Here is an 18541-nt window from a genome sequence, read left to right as displayed (position 1 = left end):
TTAAAAATAGTATTTTAGAAATTTTCGCGCTCAATTTGTCACTATTTGCGAAGTCAAGTAGACCAAAAGAAACATTAGTCCGCATCACACACACACCGGTAGAATTTCCTTCATCTAGCCAAAAGTCGAAAACAAAGTCACAGTTAATAACTAGTATACGAAAAACCATCGTTATGATAAAAGCAGTAACTTCCTGGAACGTAACGAACGTCAAAGAACCGATAGTTAAATTATCCCTTATGTTATAGGATACTCGGAATATCCTTTGGGCTAAAAGCCTCGGCGGCCATGACACTTATCGTATTGTACGTCAAAATTGTGTGACGTCACAAACTCATACTTGTATGAATAGGTACCTAAAAGTACGTAAATATTGTTAAGTTTTCCTCACAGGGATTGATAAGTATGAGTACTTATCTAAAATTAATTTGGCTCCATTTTAGCCAATTTTTATTTGAACTATAGTTCGGCCATTCAGAGAATGCGTTCCTGACACGTCGCGATTGAACTGACGACGTAACTTTGCAATGGCGTTGCAGTTACGATAAAAATATTTTTGCTGGTTGTTTACCGTTTTAACAATTGAGGAGCATTAAAACAACATTATTATATCAATAATCAATGAATGTAGTTACGTCGTCAGTTCAATCGCGACGTGTCAGGAACGCATTCTCTGAATGGCCGAACTATAACTACAGCTAAATAACACCCCATTCTCGATGGTACTTTTTCCCGGACAAGGATTTAAAGTAGCTTTTTACATTACTGCCACGTGTCCTTACAAACTATCGCATTTAAAATATTAGCAGAGTTCCATTTTAGCATAAATTCAAAGCATTTAGATGATTATAAAAATAATATAGGGATTATTATGGCGCCTAGTACTGAGCCGACTTCGCATGGCCAAAAGATTATATTAGGTACTCGAATTCCCAAAAATAAGAGGTTCTTTACTTTATTAATTATTCATCTAATCTTAACAATTCAAATAATAAGAGGGAAATATTAAAACTAAGTATCAAAATATTCATCCGCATCGCTGTCAGCGGGGATCGTGCCCAAAAGGCTGGCTGCATTGCCACGCTGGATGGCAATGCATATCCTTTGGCCGAAGTAGTTCTCAATTCGGATAGGTGTATTGTTTGAAGCCTCCTATTAATACTACCTCTACTTGTGTACTTTGTTTTACAGTAGTAAGGATAGTGGATTAATTTCTCAGAAATATAACGACTACTGATGATTGAAGATTAACAGGTATGAGGAACTGAATATAAGATATAATGTTACATGACATGATATAGATTCTAGTTAAGATTAACGGTAATGTAAAATATATCAGTCATCATTGTAAACCAGAAGTGTATGATTTTGTTACAGAATTACAGGTAATAATGAAAAATGATTACAATACAGGTCCAATTTCAATGATGCCATTAATACTTAGTCATCAGTGGCCTTCAACATCTGTGAAAGATGATGAAAACAGAAGCAGTGTCAAGTCAATTGGTAGCACTTGCTCTGATGGCTAACAAGATATACCTAATATGATTTTAGAAGTAGATAATTTATCAATAAACTACTCTAATTTTGCGATCAAGGTAGAGGTAAACATTATCCTCCGAGCCTTTTTCCCAACTATTTTTTGGTCGGCTTCCAGTCTGACCCGATGTAGCTGAGTACCATTGTTTTATAAGGTGTAAATAATTTAATTTAATAATAATATTTTTTAACTTTCTTTCAATTTTATAAATAAAACACAATCCTTAAGTAAGTAAATTTTTTATTTTCTTTTATACCTCTAAGTTAAATTCACCACCCAATCAAAATCTCCCATCAAAATCAACCCAACTTTACAAAAAGCAAACCCACAAACCGTAGGTATCCGTTTATCAATTCAATCGTATTAACTGGGGGCTCGGCCGTCGCGTGCGCAACTCGTACTACGTCATACGTAGCACATTGCACAACTATGGCGGATGACTACTGACATTGTTATCTCTGACCATGGAGAACAAAATCACTAGCAGAGATGTCATACATAACGCAAAATCTCTCACACAATGGAGACCAAAATGACTAACGGAGATCTCACAACGCATTCCGAGGCTGCGGGATTGTTGGTGCGAGTTACCGCGGCCCTGGTACATAAAAGGCTTAAGAAGCTCCATGGTGTACAAAATTACAGAGATATCATAACGCATGGGCTGCAGGATTGTTCGAAAGAGTTACCGCGGTATATGAAGGGCTTAAGAAGGAACATGGTGGGTTTTAGTCAGTAAGAGTCTGACGCTCCTAATGCTGCTGACCCACAGCGGGAGAGGTCATTTGATGATTTTTCATTTGTTAAAAAAATTAAGTATGTAATAACGCAAAATTTCTTAAGACAATAGCGCGCCAAAATGCTGATGTTCGAGGGACGAGGAACTTTACTAGCTCCATCTTTACTTTAGAACTCGCCGATTTTGCCAATAAATCACCGATCAATCAATATCAATCTTTGATAGATTGGTTTTGATTTCACAAGGAACGCAAACGCCTCGTTAGTTCTACATATACTGATCACGCCAATACGTTACTTGACCTACAAGAAGGCGTCTGACCTACCTGCTTATGGCATCTCCGCTATCTTTCCTTCCTCCGTGGTAGTTACATTGTTATCTCGATTCTGACAGATAAAAGTGTCGTAAGCGCCGAACTTCCGACGGCGAAGTTCACATATCAAAATGGTTGTGTGTAGACTTTTTTTGTAAATAAGGATAATGTTTAAAAAAAGTTACGGTGGCCTAGTGCGTAAAGAACCAACCTCTCAAGTATGAGTGTGGATTCGATTCCAGGTCGGCCTATATGTATATATGTAGGTTCTTTCTAAGTATATCTTGGACACCAATGACCGTGTTTCGGATGGCACGTCCAACTGTAGGTCCCGGCTGTCATTTGAACATCTTTGGCAGTCGTTACGGGTCAGAAGCCAGTAAGTCTGACAAGCAGTCTTAACTAGGCTCTTGGGTCGAGGAAGTCAGATAGGCAGTCGCTCCATGTAAAATACTGGTACTCAGCTGCATCCGGTTGGACTGGAAGCCGACCCCAACATAGTTGGGAAAACGCTCGACAGATGCTGAAGGATAAAGAAACTTGAAATTGCATGAAACGTTGCATCAGCATTTGTGAAAAAATCCCAATTTGGTTTTAGTCTGTTTTATGCGTTTTTCCTCAAACTCAACTCTAAACGTAGGTATTATTTTACCTTGTATACCTGCCTATGTGTATGTCTTTAAGTTATTTAATCTGTGAGGGAGAAACTAAAGGTAATAGTGACTTCCAGTTTACACAAAAAATAATACAATAATTAAATTAGCATCTAAAAAAAATCGCGTAAATAGGCCTTATTTTATAGAGCATACAGAACATTTTACTACCCATATCCCTAACTTTATCACTTTTGTGACCCCAAGTAATTGATAAGCCTTACTTTACATAATATAAGTAGCTGAAAATGACATGATCTAATCAAAAAATAGAAACAGATTTATATTTTTTTAAGCAAAAAAAAAAACATCCCCACTATTTTAAAAACATTCACAAATACCTCTTTCAGAAATATTAATTGAATTCTATTAAAAACACATCCTTTGGTACAAAAATCAGTATAAAGAACCTCCTTTTTGGGAACTCATTAAAAAGACTGGCCCATGGTCTAAAGTCCAAATACTATTCATAGTAAAGTACAATGAGGTAAAATACCTCTAGCCATAAAGATTATTATTCCAGATATCCCACAGACATACGGGAATTCCCAATGATCAGGACATTACGAGACTTCTTAGTAGACAGACGTAATTAAATCAATTGCATAAGATTTTAATCTCAATTTTCAGAACGAGGCACGTCACTAAGGGAAAAATTGTAGCAAACTGGAAAAATGTGGGCTTTTGTTACTGGGTAGATATAGTTCAATGAATACATTAAAATACTTAAAAAGCTGTACTTCAACATTATATTAACATCTCTAAAATACCTAATTTAACATGCGAAAAAATATATTGAGTTTGAAAAAATGGCAAAAAATGGTTTTAAGAAATTGAATTTGGTCCTGAAAGAAAATTAAGACCTACAATCAATAAAACTATCAAATATAAACAGCAGTGGTATTCCGTTTATCTAACTATTTATTTTGAATCGTAAGAAAATAAAATAACTTTCTAAGTATTAGTCATTCCCAACCATCGTAACTATACAGATTCTTATCTCAGATAAAATCATATAAAAATAATCAAAAGTTATACATTAAAGATATTAAAAATATATTATAATTAAAAAAAAAGTTAAAATAAACCTACATTATTAAAAGAAGATCCTGATGAATTGAGAACCTCCTCCATTTTTTTAATTCGGTTAAAAATTAAAACAAAAAAAAACCTTATTTCATGATCAAAAAATAAAAAAGATAAATTAATCATCCTTTTTTCAAAATGGTAAATTATTTTCTATAAAATTACCATCCCACTAAATAAACTTCTAGTCTAACAGAAAAAAAAATCTGCCGCGCTTTACGATTTCGTGGCCACAATGTATCGTGGCCGAGCCATATATAAGGGGGGTAGCTTAAGGAATTGTCCATACTCCTGTGAGCACTCCCAAAGAGTAAACAGCTCAACACATTTTGTATTTTTATATTCTATCGTGTGTTTTGTGCGATCGAGATTAAATAAGGTTCGTAGATTTTTTTCTTAATTTTTTTATAAAAAAATTAATAATGCATCTCATATTTTTTTCTAAAGCATTAATCTTGCACTAATAATCTAATCTTTATATTATCATTTGTTTTGTGTGATCGAGATTCATAATGTTTGATTTTTTTTTTCAATTTTTTTTTATTAAAAAAATATAATCACATTTTTTTCAAAAAATAATAATAAAATAAATCTAGCACACGTCATATTATTTTAAAAGATTTTTCTGTCACTTTGTGAACACTTTTCTTTACGTTTTTTTTTTCAAAGGAAACTGTTAGAATATTTCCTCAATAAAATCGTTTGTGACAATGTGGCCGGATTCAAGTGCCTGGCGCTTACAACTGCCTATTTCTCGTGTCGGCTAAATTATGACTAACTGGCTGGCTGATACCTGTGCTAGGTAACAGATTACTAACACATACTGGTATATTAGTCATTGAGTAAAGAAACTTTAACGAATCATTTCTTATAATGAAACTGAATTTATTTTTGGTTGTTAAAAATAAACTTAAGTGACATTTCTTAGGAAACTGTAATGAATTTTTTTCGCGTCTCAAAAAAATATGCAATTTATTTTTGATATTTTTTGATAATAGTTATAGTTATAGAAAGATAATGTTATTTTTTTTATTTATATTTTTTCTTAATCTCTAAATTGTATAAAATATACCTCTATGTTAATTATTTTTTATATCTCAAATCGTATCTTTTTTTATTAATCCGGAACAAACCTATATTATAATCTAAATTCCTATCTTTCAAATATTGAAGTCATGATTGATAAGAAATCGAATATTTCTGCATCCTATAAAGGTATTTATAATATTTTATCTAACACAAGGAAATCCGGCTAGTCATTTAAAAACTATGTAACTTTTCAGCAGTGAAATATATTTTCCGATTATTTTCAAAAATGTTTCAAAACATTTATTGGACAACTTTCGATTATAAAAGAAAACTTTTTATAATTTTTTTATATATATTAAATAGTTTTTTGATAATAATACGTATAAAACGAATATATATTTAAAAGAAAAAAAACTATTGTGAAAGCCGGCGTCCCCGAATGCTTAGCACTCAGCAGCAGTCGTTCTTACAATTCCACGTCAGAGGCCGTCAGGCGGATTAAAGAAAACTCTGACACTAGGGCTTGTTAGGTGATTAAACCTGCAGCTCACTTGATCAGAAGATGATCGTGAAATTACGTACGAAACCAAGGTTATTTACAAGTCTAAGATAAAAAAGGAATGAATGAAAATGTCAAAACCATATATCAGTTTTCCGTAACTGAGTCACGTTTTCAAGGAAAGTGTGATTTCTGTAAAAATAGATTTTGTCTCAATCCGTTTTGAGAATCATGACTTTTAAATCATTTTTATTTATATACTACGTCTAAGCTTTGTAATAGGTATAAATACAAATTCTTTGGTTTTATAACATACCTAATTGATATCATATCAACACGATATAGTCAGAAAAGATACTTTTCCAAGTGCCTAAATCAATTGACTGCAATCTCTAATAACCTAGATAGGTATTCTTAAGTCTTGATTTTTTCATTATAAATTCCTTCACTCCTTCTTTTCATTTACGATTATTTAAGGACAGTCCTACTAATAGATGCTATACATGTGAAAGTTTTCAAGTACATTTGTATGTATGTTTGTCACTCCTTCACACAAAAACTAATAATATTTGATGAAACATGGTAGCAATAACGCGTATTTATTCGAGTATCACATAGGCTTCTTTTCAGCTTTTACTACTGTACACTAACAATGTAGAAACTATTTTTTTAAAACTCCATATTATTGTGAAAATTATCGAAAGATTGCCGGAAGTTGTAATACCTACATTAGAATGAAAACCAAATATGTATGAATCTACTACACGTGTCTTATCAAAATGTAGCAGTAATAAGTTTAGACATGTGTTGAGGTTCTAAAAGATAAAATTATTTCAAATAGGTGTAACGATATTATCTGAATATTATAATAATATAATATTATAGCCAAGTAATATAGCCACACAAACTTTCGTAAAAATATTCAGTAATTTGTTTCCACGGCTTCATAGTTTATTGAAAACGAATACAAGGATTTTCATGAGCTTTTCACTAAGCGTGAAAAGAAGAAGGTGAAGAAATAGAGAAAAGTATTACATAATCAAGATCTAAAGAGACCATAGTATTATAAAAAAGTTTTTTTTTTTGCTTCGAACTAGGTCACTAAGAATTAGGCTTCGAAACTACCTACTGCCTGAATTGTAAAAAGTTTGTTCATATTTTATTCGCTTACGGGAAGTATCCCCCCCTTAAAATGAGGGTAAAACCACACGTGGAAGCTAGGGATAGACTTGCCCCATCGTAGCCAGGGAAAACCCTGTTACATAAAAACGTAAATAAAATATCTATTTTTAAACCATCTTCCCAAAAAGGACTAGGTTCTCAATTCGTTTGTTTTTCTTCACTTCTATTGACCCCTACTGAATACTGTCGTAATATGTCACTACGTCATCACATATCCAAGGTTATGAGTCATCACTCTTATATCAGTCATCATCATTCCATGATGACGTACCTACATATTATCAATTGTTATCAATTTAGATGTTATTCGGCCACTCGTGTCAATACACGTAGGCCCAATTTCATTCTTCTTAAACGTCAGCAAGTATTCTTAAAATAACTGGTTATACTATGAATTTTCATGTTCAATTTACAAAATCAATTGCTTTAAGAAAAACTTGAGGAATATGAGCAAAATGTGAAATAGATCGTTGTTTGTGCCCTTCTTTATAAACCATTTTTCAATATCAATACACTAGCTGTTCCCCCCATTTCTACCCAGTAGCTGGATAAAAAATAGCGGATAGTGATTTCAGAGACTCTAGACTATTTGTGTAGTAAACATACATTTTAAGCGGTTAACAAAACCGTTTTGGTGTAAAATCGTGACAGACAGAGTTATTTAGCTCGCTCGTGGGCTGGGGGTAGAACCATGTGAAACTAGTGGATAAATAATCCGGAAATAATACCTTTGCGAATGCTTTTATCCAATTCTATGGTTAAGAAAATGTAAATGACAAAGCTAAAATCACTAGTGTACTACCTTACCTGAAACATATCATAAATACGTAATAGACATTGTCCAAAAAAAAATATCGCAAAATGTAAGTAATTAATCACTGTCAGAATTTTATCGATATATAAAATGCGCACATAAATATCGATTAAAGATAATAAGTGCTATCTCTTTTCGTGTCTTAAGTATTTAATTATATCTTTGGTATTTCTTACTCATGTCTCCGTGGGAACTACCTTTCTTGCAGTAATTGTCTTCGTGTTTTTATCAATTGAAAACATTGAGGAAAAAAGGTTATCTATTGACGTGGAAAGTATTTTATAGTTTTAGATAATACATTAACAAAATGAGTTTAGTCTACATTTTTTTATTACAGTATTAGGTAGTTTGAAAATATATTAGGTCAGATAGGGCAGTAGCTCCTTGCAAAGCGCTGGTACTCAGTCACATTCACAGACTGGAAGCCCCAACATAGTTGGGAAAAAGGCTCGGAGGAGGATGATAGTTTGAAAATATAAACAACCTATCTAAAAACCTACAAGTACAGCAACCCTGCTTTGCATATGACCTTGAATTAAAAGGAAAGAAAATAAAATCTTAGAATTGAGACATGAAAATTGTCACGACTGTTTCAGGTTTTCAGCTTTAGTTGATATAACTAGTTGAAAAAATTAAGTCAAAGTTAAATAGATGTTTAAACTAAAATTCTATTCAAATTTTAAACACGTGTTAAACGTTTATTATGTATTTTAAACTTTTAACCTAGGTATAGTTTAGTCCCTGAAACCTCTGACTTATTTTATCTCTCACATGTACTAATTAATACTTTTTAAATATTGACGACATGTTTGGTTACCTAACAAGCGTTAATAGTTCTTAATAAGAATTAAATTAGTTTATCTCTACGAGAAATCATAGATCTCTTACCCATGAACAACGATTCACATATGTTTCTTATAAGGAAATCAAATACAAACCATTTATAGAATGCATCTAACTGAATTTTACTTCACTATTGAATATACATAAAGGTGGTTTTGTTTGTTACATAAACATATTTTTGTTATTAAAAAAAATTGATACGGAAAAGTTTTACGTGAAATCATAATTTATTTTAAGTTTGGTCCTGCAATAAAAAAAATATTTAAGTGCCATATTTATTTTAAAAAGCTTTAAAACGTAGTATTATACACGATTATATTGTAAACCTAAGTTAACGTTTTCATTTTCCATTTTTCAGGCTGCAACCAAATACTCTCCTAGCGACATCTATTATCGAATAGCAACAATGATGACTTCACTTTCGCTACTCGCCGCTGTCTTAGTGTCGCTGCTGTGCACGTTCACAAATGCACATGTTGCTGACAGCAGAAAAGCATTGGATAACAACATTCAACCTAATGGTGAGTAATTAATAATGTGTCATAATTATCAAAATTGTCTTCAAAATACGTTAAGAAAATTGCCTAACTTTATATACTAAGTATAAAGATGGCAGATACAAGCAGTTTTTCTAGTTCTTATTAGGTACGTAGTTGAGCGAGTAACACAGAGCCATAACTTAAATACCACTTTTGAAAAACTTTTAGGCCTTTTAGAACCTGTAACTCAATATGTACATATGCGACTGCTTTGTTTTTCGAAGTGCAGAAGACTGCTTGCCTACTAAGCCAATTTATCTAACACTAATAACATAGCTGAAAAGTTGGTTTGCTTGAACGCGCTAATGTCAGACCAACTGAAACCCATTGAAAAGATATGAAAAATAATTTCAGTGTTAGACAGTCCATTTACCGAAAAAGTCTTTTTTCTACCTACCTACTGTTTATCTAAGTGTGCAAAATAGTTCCCACATATAGCTCAAAATCCAATAATTTTCTTTAAAAAAATCTTCACACAAGCTCTAAATAGGGTAATGACAATAAGTGATGTATGATACAAAAAAAAAACGGGTCAAAATATTCAAATTGTATCGTAAAGGCGCCTACCTACATGAAATCATCGCTATTTTCAGGAATATTACGAAAATATTTATTCTGAACGTTTTGAATTTCATGATTTCCCTGTCGCCATGTTGTGGGGTACGATCTTTTGGAATCGGTTAGCTGTTACTGGTTTAAACGTGTTAGATATCTAACGGTAATATTTGACTAGATATTGTGAAAACTTACCTTGTTATAATTTAATTAGATAGGCCTTTGAAGGAGTTATTAAATTCATTTTAATAAACGTGAGCTAAAACGTGACATATACTGGTCAAGTATTCAATGAGAACATGTATAGGTATTTTGTTGCTGAAAAAAGTCTTTGACAAAAAGCATATCATATGCATTGCTTTGATAACTTCTTACTACTACTACATTACTGACTTCCCAAAAGGAGTAGGTCCTTATCAAGTAAGAATTGAATAAGATACTTCAGTCTTACGTTTTTTATATCAACTTTACGGATAAGATTAAACTGCGCAACATAAAAAAGAATACAGTTACATTTTATATTCCTTTTATGATTCTTCGCCAACCCACATAGAACCTCAAACATTTTAAATTTCAAAACTCGTATCAAAATTCATTCTTCAAAATCAGACTGACATTCAAGTATATCAAAATTCCTAAACCCACCGAAATGAGAATATCAGAATATCTGAACAAAAAAAAGTTTGAAAAAAAACTGTTTTATTCAGAAGTGGGCAAGGCTTGTATGAATACGTTAATGTGCTATGAAAATGATCGATTTGACTTTATAATCTTTGAGCTGTAGACTGTACAAGTTTGCAAGTCAATCGAGTGATCGGTTGGTCGTATGCTGTAGGTCTCATTTATACATCTGGACATTTTTCTTTATGAAATTTGAATTTGAAATGGTTGTCTGCCCCCAAATGGCAATGATTAGAGTTTTTGTGTTAGCGTTTTGCCTTTGTCAGATTTGGTCAGGGTTAGTATAGTATATTCGCAATAATTCGCATGTCTCTTAAAAGATCTATCATTAGGTATACATATTAAAATGTAAAAAATAACTCTAAATTAACAACGTTCTTATTAACTTACTCAATTACAGAAAAGTGATATACATTTTCGTGATTCAATGAATCACCTATTAGTTACTAATAGATTATCTGCTCCATATCCTCATCTTACTTGTACATCATTATCTGTGTTGCCCAATATTTGGGTCGAGCTTCACTCTGAGTGTGTTACTTGTCGCGACTGCCAATCTGATCTCCTCAACCAAGTTATCTGGCCATCCCGATGATAACGTCTGTTTGTCAGACTTCCCAGTCCTTCCTCAAAACATTCTTCGGCTATAACCACTTAATCAGGACCGAAAAACCTTACCTGACTTCATCATTCGTATTCCAGCAGTCACACCCAGGAGACGCCACCTTCGAGATATGGTCCGCATCAGGAACGCGCCCCCGGAGACGGTGCAGTTCGAGCCAGGAACCCGACTCGTGCTGGAGTGTGAGGTCCTCGGGAAACCAGCTCCTACCGTCCAATGGCTGAAGAATGGGGAACCTATTGTGGATGTGAGTAGAATTTTTATTCATATTTATTAATAAGCATTTTACCAGAATCATTTGCCTGGCCTTTTCCCAACTATTTTGGGGTCGGCTTCCAGTCTAACCGGATGCATCTGAGTATCAGTGTTGGACAAGGAGCGACTGCTTATCTGAACTGCTCACCCGTTTATTTTTTTCACCTTCTAGAGTCATCTTTCGTAAAAAAAATAAGAAAACGATGGTTGTCTTAGTATTCTTAACACTGAGAAACATACAATATACATATATGAAACGCCTTGAAAAATGTCCACATGATTATACATATATACAACAATATGTATAATTTTTTCAGTATGAAGTGGAAAGCAATGACATACTGCCCGCCGACCCATCCAGCTTCGCTCAAATGGTGAGCAAGCTAGTCGTGACGTCAACGTCCAACGGTGACATATACACCTGTGTGGCAACCTCAGCGCTCAACCAGAAAACTGCATCAACTACCGTTTTCACTGTTGAAGGTAAATATTAAAATTATTAGTAACCAATAAAACATTGAATTGAACCAAATAAATGCGGTTCTAAAATTTGAAATTAGCGCCATCTAATGGAACTAGTATAGTTTGGTAGTAGTTGCTACTCGATAAAAGATGGCGCTAGCAGTAGCATTTATTTTTGCAGAAGAGTTATTTGTTAGTCTTATTTACCATAAAATATGATTATTAATTCCAACAAGTATGTATTTCTTACTTAACACATATAATTATATTACTTTGTCTTACGATATTTTTCCATCAATTTCCAGAAAGCGAAGAAGAGAACCTTCTAACTCTTCAGAAGCTGTTCAGAATGCCGTCGAAGCCCGTCATCACATCGTTCTACACGAACATCTTCCAGAACATCGGGTCTGACGTGGTTCTGCCGTGCCGGGTGGACAGCACCAGCAAGTCCCAGGTCTTCTGGCAAGATAATAATGATGAACTGGTGTTTGGCAACTCTAGGATGCGGGTAAGACATATTTATCATATTTTTCTAATTTACTATTTTGATGTTCTTCAATGTGGCAATGGCAACGTGCCTGTGTTCTGCAATGGGGCAATAGATCATGAAGATATACTTTTGTATTACATACTAGCCGTTTCCTACGGTTTATCCCGCTTTCCAAGGGGAACATATTCCCGTACCCGAGCAAAATATAGCCTACGTTACTCTAGGATAATTAAGCTTCTAAATAATGAAAGAATTTCTCAAATCGGTTTAGTCGTTTCCTAGCCCTTAGGGTACAAACGAAATAATTTATCTTGTTGTTTCCCACTCTTTCACCCTCGTCCCGGGGAGCTTTCAGTATATCTACAAAATATAGGCTAGGCAAGGGAGAAGTCTAGCTTCCCAACGGTGAAAGCTTTTTTCTAATCGGTGCATTAGTTTTCAAAGAGTACAAAAACAGCTAAACAAAATAATGTTACCTCTTTATTATAGGCCTACTTGTACAGATTTGAATTACTGTAATATTAATCTACTATTTTTCTCCCCAGGTACTCCCCTCAGGCGATCTAGTAATCACGCCTCTGCTATGGTCAGACATGGGCAACTTCACGTGCATAGCCAAGAACATGTACGGCAAGGATACCATGACCACCTTCATGTACCCGCTCAGACCTTCCAAAGCATAAGGTGAGTTGACAAGTACAGTCAAGCAAATTAATATGGAAACAGTTTTTAATTGGATTGTGTGAAAGTCGATATAGTTCGAAAGTATGTTACTTGTGAGATGAAGGCAGATAGAAGATTATGGAAAGAGATGACATGTTGCGCCGAAATGAATTAAAATTCGGTTAAGGACAGGAGGATGACGATGATGAAGGATTTAAACGTTTTAGTTGTTTTAACCGTGGCCTGTAAGGAATTTACGGACTCGATAAAATGTAACACTCTTAACGTTCGTGTCCAAGAATTGTGTATATATCGCCTAATTTAATTCTATATTAAATCTATATTAAACTATATTATTTTATAATTTATATTTAACAAACACGTTCACGTTTATCATACTAGATTTTATTGAAATGGGACGAAAAAGCTTAATATTGGTATACTATATAGGTTACATTATTGCTTCAATTTTGAGAAAAACTGTTATAATTTGTAATAATATTTATTTTCTTTTGTTTCAGCGCATAAAACTTCAAGTGTTTGACCAGAAACGTTACCCGCCGATTTAATCTCGATGTTCCTATTATTAAGTGTCGTTTAAGTAAAACTTAACTTATTGTTAGCTTAAGTTACAATGTATACAACAAAGTAATATAAGTACTTAATATAAATTTATTGAAAGCAAACTTATATTGTATGCCAAAATGAAATTCAGCCGTTTTTATTTAGACTGGTAAAAATAACTTAACATTGTACTGTAGACAAAGTTTTTTTTAGAAAAGCCACTTTTTACATAATCATGAAAAACAATTAATTTATTAAATGAAAAAAAAAAACTATTTTATAATGGTTCAGGGACTTATAAAAACAACAATCAAATGCAACTTAAATTTTTTTGTTTTTATATTTTTGTCTGATTTTACGACTGGATTTAACTTTATTTAAGTTATTTTGTGATTTTATTTTTTAAGATTATTTTGTAAATACAACATATGATATTATATTAATATATATTGTGTAGTTGGCAGACTTACCCATAAAACGAAATTTAAAAAATATATATTTGTAGCTTTTCCGTCCTAATCAAATTATGTATGACCACAGAATTAATGCTTAATTTAATTATTAGATATAAACTACTTAAATATTGTTCTTTTAAAAGTAAAATATTTCATCAACATAAAATGTCCATTAATTTCGTCTGCCGACTGTACTTAGGTTATAAAAGTTGATGTTAATACATACGATCTCTGTGATTTTTGAAATAAATGTTTTATTATTACACAAATTAAGTGATTTTATTAAATGTTCCTACATTTCGCGTTACTAGATAATGATAGCCAAACCAGTAACCACCATTAATATTAGAAGGTAATTAATCACGCTATCTTTTACACACTCTCACGATAAAACTACTGAATAGATTTAAATGAAATTTCGTACAAAAATAATCTAAAGCCTGAAAAAGGACATAGATTCCTTTTTACCCAGTTACGGCAAATAGTTCCCATAGGACGCATGTGTAACCACAGGCAACTAAAGTATAACATAATATTACATTCCATAGTCGATTACACCATCAGATCCGCTCACTAATCTCAAAGGACCAGCTTAGAAAGGTGAGGAGATCTAGTGCACCTTGTGACCTTAACAATATTGCGACAACATTATTATAATCATTACAATCTAACTTGTACGAAATAGGCCCAATTTTGTGAGAAACATCATCATTTGAAATGACTGTCATCTTTTAGAGTAGGTAATTTTTGACACAGGTATGTTTAAATTCCTTCATCAAAATCGAGCATCATATGTCTAGTCTTTTCTAAACTATGTTGTGGTCGGCTTCCAGTCTAACTCCATGCAGCTGAGTACCAGTGTTTTACAAGGAGCGACTGCCTATCTGATCTGGTCAATCCTTCATTATAATCTAGTTTATGTATAAAGGTATGTATTATAAGTATGTCGGAGACGGTCAATAATAGTACGGACACTAAACGAGACGCAAGCGCGCCATCTGGTGGCGCTTTTAGTGAAACAACATTTTGGCGCGCTTGGCAGAGTCGTGGTGGTCAGCGTGGCGTCGACGGAGCTCAGTCTTCGTTGAGTCGTCGTGTTGCACACATCTCGAAACTGCCCTACGTCACGTCTAGTGTACCTAGTGTTATTGCCTAGTGTTGTAGTACCGTTGTAGATCAATATTGTAAAGTGTGTAAAATGTCTTTTGAAATTAAAGTGTAAAGGTTCTTCTAACCTAACAGACAGACATGTGTTGCTGGGGAGTTTGTTCCGCCACTTCTTCTCCCCAGCCAAAACACATAGGAAGTGGCGAAGGGCGGGCGTTTTGGGGGCTGTCTTTTGTTCTTAGTAATTTGAATAAACGTTTTTGAGTTTTGAGTTCTTTTTGAGCTATCTCTTTGTACGATTACCCTAACTGATGTCGGGCAATAGTGCCATCCTCATGTTTCGCCTATCCGACATCAGAAGTGGGATGCAATCCGAATGCCCACATGTGTTAAGGATTGCCATGCCATTGTTCAAAAAGTGAAAAAGTGATGTGCTCGTTTGGAGTGATGTGTGGCGGTCGATGGTGGATTAGTTTCGAGAGAATTCGCCACGAGAAGACAAACTTTCTGGATTTCTGAGTGTACGATAGGCACATGCTGAATACCATGTTTTCCAGTAGGCAGAAAACAAAATACGGAAACATCAGAATTTTGATATGGAGGTTATAGTAGAAAATTGATTAAGAATTTCAGCGAAGGCACAAGTATGGTAACCACGGTTATGGTAATGGTATCGATTTCCATTGTGACATGTCAAACTAGTTATTGAAGGTACGCTAGAAAATTAACCAATTTATCTTCTCATTTTCATGTTTCAACAATGACGGTGATTATTGTGCAATATGGCGACAAAATGGAGCATCCCAGCTGAAATCGGAGCCTGACGTGCGATCGTGAGGTCGGAGTGTTGGTGCTCCTGCATCTCCGTGGTGCCTGTGAACGTGAAGTCTTGCTGTACTGCGCGCCATAGCGAAGTGCGCATCGTCATATGCGTTGAGTGGACACCCGGTGAGACCGATCCATTTTTGCTTTATGTTGAGGTTATTTGTCTTACGACATTTATAAACTTGAGAGGCAGTTTCAGTCTCGTTGATTGCGCTCCCACTGCGCTTATTAATTAGTGGAATCGTAGATAATCAGAATCAGAAACCGTGAACCTTGGTTTTATCCCAGAGTTGAAAATCATTAGTTACCTGATCCTATCAATATCCTAAAGTTAGAATAATTCAGTTTCTGCTTCATTGATTGATTTAATTGTGCGTCAGACTAAATTAGATCCTAAGTTTAAAGGTGCGTTTAAGATTATTGATGTGTTAGTCGGGGATAGACGCCTACTAAAGGCACTTGACTCTAAACAAACATGAAAAACACCCCCATGATTGTGTAGGAAAGATAACCGATCACCAAGTACCCCGAGAATTAGAGGTCATAGTTGATAACGGTGGTAGTGAAACCAATTTCGATTAAGAATGGCATGTGTACTCATACTCAAACCTAGAGACCGCACCTCATGTGGTGTAACATGTGGCGATGGGTCAGAACTAGAGACTGCATCTCATGTGGTGTAACATGGGACGATGGGTCAGAACTAGAAACCGCATCTCATGAGTAACATGGGACGCTGGGTTGTGACTATGGATCGCATCTCATGTGGTGTAACATGGGACGATGGGTCAGAACTAGAGACCGCACCTCATGTGGTGTAACATGTGGCGATGGGTCTGAGAAATCGTTGGTGCCATTTCTAATCTGTGTTGGTGCACAGGTTGGAAGAGTTGAGTATGCATTGCCCTTAAAAACCAGCTCAGATTTGTGATGATGATTTTGCTTTGTTTAACTTGTTGATCGGGCCTCTTTCTAATGTTGTAAAAAACCCTGACAACAGGGAATTGATTATTGATGATAACCGTAGTTATAATGGTCATGTTTACCAGTTGAAAGTCTGACTAGCAATTGGATCTTTCTTTGATTTCGCGCTTAGCAACTAACGTATCTAGTTTCTTCATTCAAATGGTGATTGCTATTCTTAAATCGAGATGGTCTATTACTGACACATACGTTGACAATATTTAATCGGTTGCCTCAGCACTTTCTATTTCTGGTTAAGGGAAGCCTCTGGTTAAGAGAAGCCTCTGTTTAGAGAAGCCTCTGGTTTAAGGGAAGCCCCTGTTTAAGGGAAGCCTCTGGCAAAGAGAAGTCCCTAGTGAAGGGAACCCTAGTTAAGGGAACCTGGTTAAGGGAACCCTCTATTTATGAAATGTCCCTGGTTAAGGGAGCATCCTAGTCTTAACAAATGTTTTAACAAAGTTTCACAATAGCTGAGCTTGATGATATGGTCAGGAGTGGCCGAGGCAAACGTACTGTGCTGTGTTTGTGTTGTTGCAGATTAAACCCACGAGGACGTGGTCTACGCAGGATGGCCGTGTCGGAGACGGTCAATAATAGTACGGACACTAAACGAGACGCAAGCGCGCCATCTGGTGGCGCTTTTAGTGAAACAACATTTTGGCGCGCTTGGCAGAGTCGTGGTGGTCAGCGTGGCGTCGACGGAGCTCAGTCTTCGTTGAGTCGTCGTGTTGCACACATCTCGAAACTGCCCTACGTCACGTCTAGTGTACCTAGTGTTATTGCCTAGTGTTGTAGTACCGTTGTAGATCAATATTGTAAAGTGTGTAAAATGTCTTTTGAAATTAAAGTGTAAAGGTTCTTCTAACCTAACAGACAGACATGTGTTGCTGGGGAGTTTGTTCCGCCACTTCTTCTCCCCAGCCAAAACACATAGGAAGTGGCGAAGGGCGGGCGTTTTGGGGGCTGTCTTTTGTTCTTAGTAATTTGAATAAACGTTTTTGAGTTTTGAGTTCTTTTTGAGTTATCTCTTTGTACGATTACCCTAACTGATGTCGGGCAATAGTGCCATCCTCATGTTTCGCCTATCCGACAAGTATATCTTGACATTCACTCATACCAGGGAGTATTGTTTTAAATAAAACTACTTTTACGGATTTTATCGCGGTTATATTAATATTATTTAATTCCGACTTTTCAGATGCAGGGCATTGGGGGCAATCAGCAGTATTGTTTTGCCCATATAACTAGGTTGAGGAGGTGAGACGGGCAATAAGGCAATCGCTACATTTAATACTCTGAATTCAGTTAAGACTGGAAGCTGACTATAGTTCTTAAGAGGACAGAAGATAAGGTAGAATTTGTTTTCAACTGATATAATATATAGTAGAACATCCAAGTGCCTGTATTATTTCAACTGTTACTGATATCTATATCAAAAGTACACAATATTATCCGTCTAGACCTTTCGTCAACTACTATGTAAATTGGGGTCAGATATTTTGACAGATGGCAATCAATCTTTACTGTACTCAATAAAACGATATATTACATAGTTCACGAGAGCTTTTACTAAGCTTTAATAGTCAATTTAAAGAGCTGTAACATAAACAATAAAATAAAAACAATAGATCGTTACGATAACACGAATGTTGTAAAATAATA

General features: G+C 34.8%; 1 protein-coding gene and 1 long non-coding RNA gene across 3 annotated transcripts; both read left to right on the top strand.

The window, feature by feature from the left end:
• The first annotated feature begins 4551 nt into the window (after positions 1 to 4551).
• On the top strand, positions 4552 to 14253 carry LOC124643066 (neural/ectodermal development factor IMP-L2-like). Of its 2 annotated transcripts, none has more exons than XM_047181908.1 (7): positions 4552 to 4710; positions 9057 to 9219; positions 11176 to 11342; positions 11668 to 11833; positions 12118 to 12320; positions 12848 to 12986; positions 13487 to 14253. In XM_047181908.1, exons 1-6 carry the CDS (start codon positions 4567 to 4569, stop codon positions 12983 to 12985), a joined length of 981 nt encoding a protein of 326 aa, XP_047037864.1. In that variant the 5' UTR covers positions 4552 to 4566; the 3' UTR covers position 12986; positions 13487 to 14253. The 2 variants fall into 2 exon arrangements, with proteins under 2 accessions (XP_047037864.1, XP_047037865.1); XM_047181909.1 differs by having other exon boundaries at positions 11179 to 11342; positions 13487 to 13788.
• A 160-nt stretch (positions 14254 to 14413) lies between these two features.
• LOC124643027 lies at positions 14414 to 18275 on the top strand. Its single transcript, XR_006985859.1, has 2 exons — positions 14414 to 14584; positions 18078 to 18275. It is a non-coding gene; the product is annotated as an uncharacterized LOC124643027 (long non-coding RNA).
• Positions 18276 to 18541: the final 266 nt, after the last annotated feature.

This window comes from Helicoverpa zea, chromosome 26, assembly GCF_022581195.2.
Source record: "Helicoverpa zea isolate HzStark_Cry1AcR chromosome 26, ilHelZeax1.1, whole genome shotgun sequence".
In the NCBI taxonomy this organism is placed as follows: domain Eukaryota; kingdom Metazoa; phylum Arthropoda; class Insecta; order Lepidoptera; family Noctuidae; genus Helicoverpa; species Helicoverpa zea.
The sequence above is the reverse complement of the archived record's forward strand: the minus strand, read 5'-3'. Positions and strand labels throughout refer to the sequence as shown.